Source organism: Ambystoma mexicanum, chromosome 5p (genome assembly GCF_040938575.1).
Source record: "Ambystoma mexicanum isolate Mex_15411 chromosome 5p, UKY_AmexF1_1, whole genome shotgun sequence".
NCBI lineage: Eukaryota > Metazoa > Chordata > Amphibia > Caudata > Ambystomatidae > Ambystoma > Ambystoma mexicanum.
The window spans coordinates 1,331,298,760-1,331,311,252 of NC_090930.1; the positions used below are offsets into that span (position 1 = coordinate 1,331,298,760).

The 12,493-nt window shown below is 43.0% G+C and overlaps 1 protein-coding gene across 1 annotated transcript in view; it reads left to right on the plus strand.

The window, feature by feature from the left end:
* Positions 1-12,493, plus strand: part of ADCY2 (adenylate cyclase 2) — a 3,241,403-nt gene that overhangs the window by 1,820,538 nt on the left and 1,408,372 nt on the right. Inside the window, exon 4 of the mRNA XM_069613724.1 lies at positions 11,194-11,343. Within this exon, the coding sequence (XP_069469825.1) occupies positions 11,194-11,343 (150 nt within the window). The remainder of the gene's footprint in view (positions 1-11,193; positions 11,344-12,493) is intronic.

Consider the following 12,493-nt stretch of genomic DNA (forward strand, 5'->3'; position numbering starts at 1 on the left):
TTGTTCCAGGTCGATAGCAGTCATTTGGCTCTGTATCCAAGCCCTGAAATGTTACTGACCTCTTTTGTTATCTTGTTCAAATGGGAATGTCTACAAAGTAGAAAAAACAGTATTGTTCTAATCACTTCCGTTAAGCTTGCACTTATGGATCAAGGACATGTCACAACACCACGTCCAGCATGTCCCCTGCCATGGTTCGGTCCAGCTTGTGCTCAATTGCACAAGATGTAATGCATATTACATCAAGTCTGCCAGTTTATGGTCCTGTGCATGAATGGTACAGCGAGTAAATCACTGCTTGCATTAAGTAACGGCTACTTGAGCTTTGGAAGCAGGTGGCAATGCGATGGACTAGCTCTCCATCTCTAAAGTGGGATGTGATATATATGCTGTATGGCTCCAAATCTATTTGCCCCAACATCCATCAACACTCCTTCGTTCTGCATTCAATTAACTCCTTTGAACTCGGCCTTGTAGAAGCTCACTATGCCTGAGACTAAAGGGGAGTGTGGCACGGCCTTATCTTTTGGTCTCGGTGTAGCTTGCCCGAATTCTATTTTCATCTGACCATGTGACTTGAGGCCACGGTTTTGAGCTCTTGTATTAAATACTATTAAATTAAGACATGTTGGCACCCTTAGTGACTTTCGTTCCACCTCAAACAGGAACTCATCTTGCTTTTCACATTATTGTATCTTCTTGAGTAAATGGCAAGGCTCCCGGTGGCCTCAACTCTTGACACTGGGCCAGGCAAGTCTTTCTCAAATCTTCCTTCGCTGCCAGCTATCCTATTCTGCTGTGCCACACTTCCATTCACGGGGTCCAAGTTTGCTAAAGTGCTTTGTGGAACATCCAGATTCTATACATACATATATATATACATTGGTGCATCACCGCAATCTATTCACTAAGAGCCAGCCTTATGATTACTTTACTTCGTCTACTTGCGTTACTGCATCTGTACAATTGTAAAATGGTTCTGCATTTTCTTCAGTGCTTCTCTGCACATGTAATTTTCATTTCACTCCCGAAATGTTGCTTACTTCACTACTTCGCCATCAGCTTTTATAAGATCTATATTCTTACTTTATTTGCTTCTCTTCTGGGTGCATCACCTCTACTTCACGTGACGTCACCAGTCTTTTCTTTCATTCGTTTTCATACTTCTTCTGGAATTTCCTGCAGAATAGGGGTGGAACTTCCGGTAGAGGTACTTGGCTCCTCCTCTACACTTTCCTTCTGAGGTCCAGCGAAGGGAGGAAACTGGAGCATTATGATCCTGATGTTTGGAAATGTACTCTCTATATAGATCAAAATCTCTTATGACTTTCCTAAAATAGTCCTTCCCTTTGGAGGAGAGTTAAGTGATAACCACTATTCATGCATGTTGCTATATTCCTTCAGGAACCAAAAAACAGCCTTAGAACCAATATGTGCCTTCATAGGACTCTAGATTCTTGGGTTGTAGAAGTTTCATCCGAAGGAACTAAAGGGTGAATTACATTGTGTGGCATGAGGCTTGCAATGCCACCAACCAAACCGTGTTGGAATCTGGTGTTAAGAATGATGGCAAGGTGTGCACTCTGGTTCCCAGTCAAGTTTTCCTGCTACATAAGTTACTCCCATTAAAAGGTGGTTAATATCCTTGGAAAAGGTCTGCATGTATGCACTTAGTAAGCTTGAACATGCATAGAATCATCTAGTAGGCTCCCTAATTGTATTGGCAGATCAAGTGCCATAACTCTTATATCAATTCTAGTTCACGTATCCTCCATGACAAGAAAAAGGGAATAGATATTCTCACTTCCAAACTGAAGACTGAATGTCAAAGTGGTGAAATACCACTTATTTATGTGTCCCACAAAGAGAGAGTAGAAGTCTGCTGCCAAGCTGCATCATCTTCTGTTTCTATTACGCATTTGAACTCTCAGGTCTGACTAGTACAAGCTGCTAAATATATACAACAACGATACACATTTCCCAGCATTCAGGAATAGAAACGTGCACTAGCACAGACTCTTCAAGAGAAGGTCCAGCAAGTTGGATATAGAATTTATTTTGCCCATTGATTGTGCTCCTTCCAGACTGAACAGCTAACAGCAACATAAACATTAATTTTTAAGACTGGGTGAAACACTGCAGGGGTTAGATAGATACAGAACCAGTTTCAGCCTCCAAAGGTTGTTTTAGTCCACTTCAAGAATTTCTTTCAATGCAAAGATGGCTTATATTGCTGCAATCCTAAGCACTTAAAGACTTCACTGTAACTGAACGATAGGCAAACTCACTGTGTTCATCCTGATTTGTCATCTCTATATTTCCAGTCATCGTCTGAAAAGAATTCTGCTTGCCTGAATTGAGAAAAATGAGGGGCCTTCCAGAGTTCGAGCTAACGCTGTCCACTGTAGTTGTGTGTGATATGATGCAGGATGTCCAAAGCTAGAAGTGTTACTGGCCCTTAGACCACATTACACAAAATGAATAAATAACAATGTGTTGAGACTTATTTTGCACTCCCACACAATGACCCATGCAAGTTTCAAAGTTCTAAACACTTCTGTGCACGGATTCGTCATACAACAATATTGCAATTAAAGAATAAATTAAGGAGACACACTGCCAACATGTGTTTCAACCAACTAAAGTCTTCTTCAGGGTTATTCAAATATTACAGTGAAACATCTGTGAATGCAAATATTGTAACAGTTAAGGCATTTTTAAGACAAGTAATTGGTAAAACCATTTATCAGAGAACAATACATTATAAATTGAAGATGATTGGGGACCCCACACATGACTTGGAGTCAGTTGGATCTGAATGAGCCCATCTGTGGGACCTGATGTTTACTGATAAGTAGGATGCAAACCATGTTAGGACAGTTCCAGAGAAGCCCATCCTGTCAGTGAGGAGGGAGATGAGTATGTGGTGATCAACTGTGTCAAAGGCAGCTGAGAGGTCTAAGAGGACCCAGAGGCATGAGTCCCCAGAGTCTGTAATTCTCATCGCATCATCCACCACTTGGATTGTTGTAGTCTCAGTGCTGCATTAGGGGTGGGAGTTGGACAGGTATTTGTGGAGGAGGTCAAGCTTGTCCCTTATGGCAAGTAGATGGGTCACAATTTCTTTTCCAATTAGCTTCCCAATGAACAGGAGGCTTGTAATGTGTGAGTAGTTGGCTAGGCCTTCATGGTCAAGCAAGAGGGTTTTGAGAAGGGATCGTATGAGACCTGTCCTCAACATGTCTGGGAATGGGCCTTCGCTGAGGGCAGCGTTCACAATACCGAGGAGTGTGTTAAGTGCTGGGCCAATGTGGTATGCTGAGAGGAAGTCATCTGTATAAGTAGTGGGTTTGAATGAAGCAAGTGTGATTGAGAGTTCCTTACCAGAGAGGAGGAGGACGTCAGTCCTAGAGGGCAATGCCCAGGGAGGGATGGCTAGCAGTGCTCAGTCTGGTTTTGAGACATCAATCTGACCTCTGATTTTATCAATGTTGTTAACGAAGAAGCTGTGTATTCAGTTGCATTTCTCTTGTGAAGACGGCAGCTCGGGGAGAGAGGTGTGCTTGGAGCAGTGCTTGACTACTTCAAAAAAGGCTTTGCTCCTGTTAGAGGCTGCCTCAATGGTGAAAGTGGACTTAGCTTCAGAGATTATGGGCCTGATTCACAAAATGTTTTCCCATGGGATTGCACCATTATAAAATGTTTTTGTGAATCAGGGCCTATATGTCATTGTTGTGTATGCAAGGATTTGAGGCTGCTGTCCTTGTGCTACCTCTTTTCAAGGGATCTTATAGAGAATTTTGAATTGTCAACAACCTTGAGTGTGTACCAGGTTGCAGACGCTTTGACTTTGGTGTGACTAGACTTTAGACGTGCACGGGCAGCCACATGTTATTTTGCAAGGTGGTTAAATAAAGGTATCCAGAAGGGCAGAGGCAATCCCGTGGTGGGGAATGTTTTGCACATTGACTTTAGTGTATTTAGCAGGACATTCTTGAAGGATCTCTGCTCAATAACAGGGTGTTTGCCCTAACCTTTGTGGGGCAGCCTTGTGTGTGATATGAGAAGGGGAACTGCGTTATGATCTGTCCAGTTGAGGGGGCAAGGGGGTTTGAGCATGAGAGAATCATCCAGGAAGTGAAGACTATGTTGAGTGTGCAACCTTTGGCATGCGTGTGAGGGAGTACGATGGGTTTAAGGTCCATTGAGTCGATGAGAAAGAATATTGTGTCATGTAGGTGTTTTGCTGGTTGGTACTCAGGGATGTTGAAATCGAGTAGGAAACTGTTAGAAAGGTCATTGATGAAGTTACCACTCTCTTAAGGTGGCCTGTAAATAAGGTGGAATGTAACTGAATCATTGTTTGCAGATGGAGAACTAGCAGAACAGGGCTTCAAAGGAGCTGTGTGTGGGGGTTGGGATTACCATGAAGGGCCAGACAATCTTATGGATGACAGCGACACCCACCTCCAGTTTTTCCTGTGCATTCAGTATGTTGGATACTGTAGTCATAGGGTAGGAGGAAATCAAAGATGTGGGGGATGAGGGAGTAAACCATGTTTCAGTAATGAAAAGGGCATTACCATAGTTTTTTGTTAAAAGGTTGGCGATATCAGCAGTGTTTGCGATCATTGAACGAGCATGAAACATCATAACGAGTGGATGTCCGGGACTGCTTTGGGTATTTGGCTGTGCAATACCTGGAGAAGATGTGAGTGGTTTGTGGTGAGTGGAGACACACAGTGATGCTTGCGTGGTCTAGAACAAACAGAGTAACTGGCCCTTGGCCCTTACCAGGTCCTAACAGGACCAAACAGGTGTTACCCTTTTATTCAACAGTCCTTCACTTCAGACGCCCGAGTGAGAGATGCCCCGTGGACTAACAGTTAAGAATGGAAAGGAAGGGGCAGGCCTAAGCGAGAGGGTGGGGTTTAGGTCACATGGCCTAGATCCACTTGCACTAACTCAACAACTGCAAAAGAAGTGGCTGGAAGGCTACTTAATTAGAGAAGAAAAAGGGGCAGCAAAACAAGCAGGCGCCAAAAGATTAGCAGTGATTAATAGGTGGATGAGATTTTGGTCACATGACCTAAATTCACTTCCACCAGCTCATCAAAAGCAAAATAAAAGAGGCTGGAAGGTTGCTTAGTTAGGAAAGAAAAAAGGCTGGCAAAACAGGAAGGCACCAACATATTTGCTGTGATTGAAAGGTGGGTGGGCTTTATGTCACTTGACCTAGATCCATTTGCACCAGCTCATCAACTGCAAAATAAAAAAAAGAAAGGAATATAAAGATTGGCTGATGCACCAACTTCATGGCACGGTTAATTGCCCAGGGTCTTCCACAGGGAGGGAGAATACTGGCAGAATCCAATAACTATAAGGCAACAGCAGCTATTACTCTTTTGCCCTGTAAATTCATTTGTGTTATTGCAGGGGTCCGGATCCCAGGTACAGACCCTGACACTAAAAGTATGCCAGAAACATAACAAAGGACTCTGCAACCATCTCAGGAGCAGGCAATAGGCCGACCTGACCTGCAATAGGGAGACAAATTATGAACTCATTGTAAGAGATCTATAGTCATGCGAAGTATATTTGTCTACTACATATCATTGACTATTATCCCAAAGATCCTGCTCTCCAACATTCGTAGATCAGTCAGTCAAGACTCCTTTCACAGAGTTTCGGGAAAGATGAGCCATATAATGTGCGATGAAATAGGAATCCACATGTCCAGGATTGAGGTACTGCCATGGCTGAGACAGGGATACATCTATGACTCACATCATATAGGGTAAGTATTCCTTACACCCGTGGAGAACATGGCCACCCAGGTCCTTTGCAGCACGCACTGCAAAAACACTGACAGCTGCATTTTCCATACAGAGAAGACCTGCAGAAAACCCTCACAAAATCCTTGGCAATCCTGTGTGAATACAAGAAAGCATAAACCTCAGATCCGAGAAGCAAGCATATCAAGGCAGAGCCATGGGATAACGGACTGACCTCACTTTCCAACAACACCGCACAACACTATGTCTGGAAAAAAGACTAACATGATAGTCTAACTTCCTCAAGGAAGATACATGTATACACTTGAATACAGCAGATTTCTGCTACTGACAGTAGATCTTCCATATAGCATGAACTTAGATTTCAGATGTTCGGAATTGCCCGAAAGGGGCCATCTTACAATCAATGTTGCCTCGGGATGATACATATAATGATAGGACTAGTTTGTGACGAAATCCATATGCTTGATTCAATATCCCACTATTTCTCACTGCTGAACATGTGTTTAATAATATGACCCATTGTTACAACTCGTTTCCCTGATTTCATACAATGCGGGCTGCAAATACAATGCGTAATGGGCTTGCTTCTTTTTTACACCAACATAAACTTTTCCTGACATTGATGCAGACTTCTCGGTGCTAGCATAGAGAAAGTAAATTAGTTATTGGGACACCAGATGCCACTCTTATCAGTGGAAATCAGAACCATCCTTTACAGGGTGGGAAAGCATGGCAAATTCAATATATCTGCATATATATATTGCATGATCTTCTCTCAAGTAAAGTGACTTGGAGTCGACCTATGGACTGGGCATGGAGAAGACAATGGTGATGATGAACTATTTTCTTACATCTGCACCCTCCACAAAAGCGACATAGTAAAGGAAGCATGCATATGTGTTATGTATTGCCCTGACATAGGGACAAGGCATAGATGCTTGGAAGTAAGTGCACTAATAACTGCTGATTGGAGCCAAATGCTGATCAGTGTGTTTTTACTAGGGCAATGCTTCCACAGACAGAATCTATGCCATCCTGCCCCCCATCACCCTTAAGGGTCCACTTGTGTCACTACTCACTGAGCAGATGTATGCAATTATTTCTCTCAATGTGTTGAGGCTTGTATATGCCTCCACTTAGTAATTGTGACCACAAAAGTGTAGGGTGGAAGGTTTTCAATTCATCTGAACCACTGGCATTGCTCTCGACAACCTGCCACACCACCGTTTTTTAGCCTGTCTGCGCCATTGCAAAAGGGGTCCAGCCATACGCAAATCAGTCAGGTACTGCCACCAATGGTAGCAGCCCAGCCCGAACTGCTAGGCCAGGTCCCCTCTGCATGGAAACACAAGCAACCCCAGACATGTTTCGGCCTTGTTGGGCCTCCTCAGTGAGGTGCAGCTTGGTTCCCTATGATGCAGCGAGCAAGGGACCCACGTCTGGTCATACCCTCTCTCACCTAGTGAGACAAACTGTGACCACAAAAGTGATGGGTGGAAGGTTCCACTTAGTAATTTACATTGGTGGTAAAGTTTCTGAAGTACCTGAGAACCCACCCTATATTTTCCATGAAAGTCTACATCCAGTCAGCATGCCCCACAATCGACATTTAATAGCACCTCCTTGCTAATGCCTATAGTGTTGTTTGTGGTCTATGCCCCACAGCAGGGATAGCTGTTTCCATATTTCCAATGTGTAACCTCACATACTTTAAACTGCCAATAACTTCCTCTGGAACTAAATAGAATGACACTTTTTCAGCTCTATTTTTCACTGTTAAAGGGCGTAATTGGAGTATGGTGATAACTTTAACGACATGTAGGACTTTCAAGACCACCTAATTATGAGTTGGGATCACATGAAATGTATTCTGAATGGGGTGCATAGAAAGTACTGCTTTGGGTAAATATGGGTCAGTGACCCCATGTAGTACGTTCCCTGTACCCCAAACATGCAGAAAATAGCCCATGTGATCCCAATTCATAATGAGGGGATAGGCCAGGAACTGGGCCAAAGCACCTCAGGGGCCATCTCACTTCTGCTGAGAGAGGGGGCAATCGGGAGCTTAATGATCGGGAGCTTACTGATAACGTTAACAACACCCTGCAAGGAATTCTACTGGGGATGAACAAGGAGAATATAAGTGGGTTAGTCCCAATGCCTCATGGGTAAGCATGGGTAAGCAGAGATAGTGGAATCATACTGTTTGCACCACAGCCCACTTGTGTCCACCCATGGTAATTATTCGGCTAAAACAAGGGAGGAAGTGGTGCATATTCTCTACTGGAATATTGCAAGGTTGGTTAGAAATATGGGGGAATATGGGGGATAACCAGTGGCTAGAATACATAAGTGGCTTTAAAATCATCTGTTTACAAGAAACTGGGGCCACTGAGATAGTCCACCTGCAGGGCTATAGCACCTTTGAAATTCCAGCAGTCAAGGCGGGGAATGGAGGGGGTTGACGCTGTGTATGGCTTCCCAACTTTTTGTGTTATCGGGGGCAAGTGAATGACCACACTATATAGCTCTGAGGATAACAGGAAATGCATGAAATGCAGTGAAGTGGACCAAAATCAATACAATCGAGAATTTTCCTTCCATCTGCGAATCTATTCTCACAATATTGGAAAATGTTTTACAAGATGATGATGGGCCCCCACTACATGCATTGTCTTCCCATTTAATGCACATGGAAGCAATTAGACGCTGTTTATGGTGTATGCCGGAATGATTCGTACGAATGTGGTTAAAACCAATCCTAGCTATGACCAAGAATGTAGGAGGGCAACAGAGAATTTGATTAAAAGTGTTAAAGAGATATCCCAAGGTAAGAGGGAGGCTATACAAGCAGCCCGCTCCCACTATAAGAATTTGGTCAAAAAGGAGGAGTATAGCAGGGGCACATGAGATCCCCTTTTGAAAGCCATCTTGGAGAAGGACTCAAGGAAATTCTGGAGTCTCATAAGAATGGGAAATGCTGATCCTCAGAAGCAGTTTCCCTGTAACATTCCTGAGTCAGGCTGGCACTCAGCGCTGATCGCAGGATCCAAATTTGTTACAGACATATGTTCCCCATAATGGGTAATAGTGGGGAGCAATCTGTACCACTCACTTTTACACTGAATGAAGTCAAACTACTGATAAGGCACCCAGACAAGGAACTGGCAGATTTGTATAGATCTGAGCCCACGATTTGGGTTCCTTACCTTACCAAGCCTTTTAATGCTGGCTTATTAGCAAATTCTGTTCCCCAGTCTTGGACTCAAGCCAGGATTGTTCTGCTATATAAAAAGAGTGGTAGAGAGGACCCAGGGAATTGCCACCCAATTTCTCTGTTGGATGCAGGGGGAATGTTTTTACCAAGGCATTATTGGTGCAACTGGAATCTTGGATCGAGGATATGAACAATATACACCATCTTCAAGCTGGTCTTCGTGCGCACATTAGTACCATCAACCAATGCTTGAGATTGGGCCTTTAGTGTGACAAATATGTTACGCTAAGAAAGGTGAGACGATATGTCAATTTTGTCGATTTAAAAACAGCTTTCGACACAGTGCCCAGGTCGAGGTTATGGAAGACCCTAACAGATATGAGCATTCCAAGAGGCCTTCTCAGGGCTATGCAAAGTGTATATACTGGCAACAAGGCCATTGTAAGATGGAGTGTAGATGGCAGGGTCTCTGAGAAGGTTTCCATTAAAATGGGAGTATGCCAGGGTTGCGTGTTAGCCCCACACCTTTTTTGTCTTTTTATTAATGGTATTATATTGAATCTAATTAATTTGTCTTGTTGTGCACCAGTTCTAGGTGCAGAAAAGGGCCCAATTTTACTGTTTGCAGACAATGCCATACTTATATTTTTAACCCCATTAGGATTGAATTTCAAGAGTATTGTGATGCTAATGGGTTGCACATAAATGTAAAACAAATATATATATATATATATATGGTCTTCTGGAACAGGGAATTGAAAGGGAATAATCCATTAAACTTGATACTCAATGGAGAAACAGTCGAGCAAGTCAGTTAGTATGACTACTTGGACGTCCAATTTGTTGAAAACTGTAATATGGACCACCCAGGTTGCAAAGTCTGATATTTCCCTGAACATAGCGGCGCCGTTGCCAAGATTGCTCAGGGCTATGGCAATGGAGCAGTGAGGGTAGCTCTGGAGGCTTATTCTGCCCAGGATAGATAAGATGCTCTCAATGGGGCAGAGCTATGTGGAGAAACTAAATGAGAACAATTAATTACTAATGAAAAGAAATTTGTGAAAAATGTGTTGGGGCTGCCTAAGAATTCACATAGTATTCTCGTATTCCTGGAGGTTGTCTTTTGGAGGTTTGGGCCTATCTGTAAATCCAAACCTCTATTGGATTAGAGTTTGGTTTACTCCTGGATTGACTGAGTAGAGATTGGCCATGGAAGATATTCTATCTCAGGAGGGTGGTCGGTACCTGCCCTGGATGACGTATCTAAAGGAGGACACCATGAGTGTTAGTTAGAACCAAAGCTATCAATATGAGTTCCAAACAACTAATTAAACAATATATTTTGCATGAGAAGCTTGTGGACTTACTATTGACATTGTGAGCAGTGAGAGTTGAAGGAGATATTCGGACATGAGGCAGAATCTTGGTTACGAAAATTGTTTGGATGAAGTAATCCCTAAATTCTCAAGGGTAATGTATCTGAAGCTGCGCCTGGGTACATTATCACTTGCCAAATTATTATACAAGTAGAACTGCAAAGGTTCTAATAAATGTCCCTCATGCGAGAATGTAACTGAGAATAAAATGAATGTTTTGTTATTCTGCCGTACTGTACCAGGGAATTAGGAGAAAGTATCTCACGTCATCATTCAGATGCAGAGCTGTTAGAACTACCAGCCAAGCGCTGGCACTGTGTGTAAACGTGAATGATGACTTGGGTGTAGACTCAGTTGTAAATTACTTGACCACCCGCACCATTGTCATCATTTTTGGAGGAAATACCTCCAATCCCATGCAGGTGGTTTTACAGCCTTTGGCTTTATCAATCCATAATCAAGTGGATCAATAAAACTGGTGGCAATACAGTTATCGCCTTTTCTTTCAGGTCCCACCGTACTAGAAATGAGGCGCTCAGGCTCTGTTGCGCAAATACATGTATATCTGATCTCTGGGGACCTAAGCTCACTTAAATATCTTTTAATGCGGTTGGACAATATTCTCATTTATTTTTCTGAATGGAAAATGGCATCATTGTGGTGTTGAAAAAGAGCAGCAAGCTTTGCACTTGGGGATGGGCTGATCAAATCAACACCTATGAAAGTACAATGTCCATCTAATGTCTTGCACCAAACAAACCACTGTCCCTGACTAACCCATTTTTTTCATTCCTTTTTGTAGATTCTGGCAAACGTCATCATTTTTATCTGCGGCAATGTAGCAGGAGCGTATCACAAGCATCTAATGGAGCTAGCTCTGCAGCAGACCTACCAGGATACGTGCAACTGCATTAAGTCGCGCATAAAGCTGGAGTTTGAGAAACGTCAGCAGGTACTGCTTGTTCTAGTCTATTGCCTGTGTTACTGGATAGCCTTGCTTATTCCATTAAGCACAATGTATTGCACCTCTAAGTATACACTAAATATTCCTTGCATTTTTATTGTGACCCTAACTGCTGTTATACTCTTGTTATTGAAACTATGGTTACTTTAGGTGTTCCCTAAAGCCCTACAAACCCCAGATAGAGGTGGTAGAGTGAACCCATGTTTGCACATGTCTGGTAAATGAAGTGCCTTTGGAAAACATCCAGAGGTAGGCAACAAGTAGCTCTCCTGAAGTTTTGGAAAACATTTCCTATCACTCTGGGCCTCATCACCAGTTGGGCGGCAACCCTTAAATGCTACGGTAACGGTATTACCACTGCATTTAAGGGTATTACCGCTGCAGTTAAGGGCTGGCCCTGTCATGAGTTGGGTGCTAATTCGGCTGTTTTACCTCCAGTTTTTTCTGGAGGTGGAAATCCCATTTATTGCCCTGTTTTCGGCATAATTACTGCTGTCTTTATTAGCGTGCATTATTTGCACCGAAAATTCCCTATTGGGTCCAATGGGGATTTACGGTTAAAGGCCAACCCGTGATCCGGCGGTAATGCCGCCAGATCGATTGGAACTAATGCTATTACAGTTGGGCAGTATTACAGCCGGGACACCACCCACTATCACCATGGTGTGCGTCTTCTTCATTACAAATCTGCATTGTGCTTTCGAGGAACAAACATTTCATGACTAAGAGCCTTTACTATGACTTTGGCATGTAACTCCAATTTACTGCCAACATCATTTATCATTACCGCCAGTCAGTCGTGTGGCTTTAGCATGGGATTATGATTGGTTGTCTGGCGGTGCAAATCTCCATTTCTGGAATCCATCAGGATTTTTGGTGGATTTATCGTGAGTGGTAATAAAGCAAAAGTGTTAAATTCACCGGTTTGGGACGAAAAGTGGAGGATTTAACTTCAGCATTTTGCTGGAGATGAATCCTGGTCTTTACCGCCAAACTTAGAATTCGGCAGTGCTGTTAAAGAGGCAGTATTTCCGTCACCATCAAATGTTTCGGTAACGGAATTGCCACCGCTTTTTTACCACATTGGAGAAGTTGAAATGTGGCCCAATACTGCTTAACAATTTGACTATCAGGAATA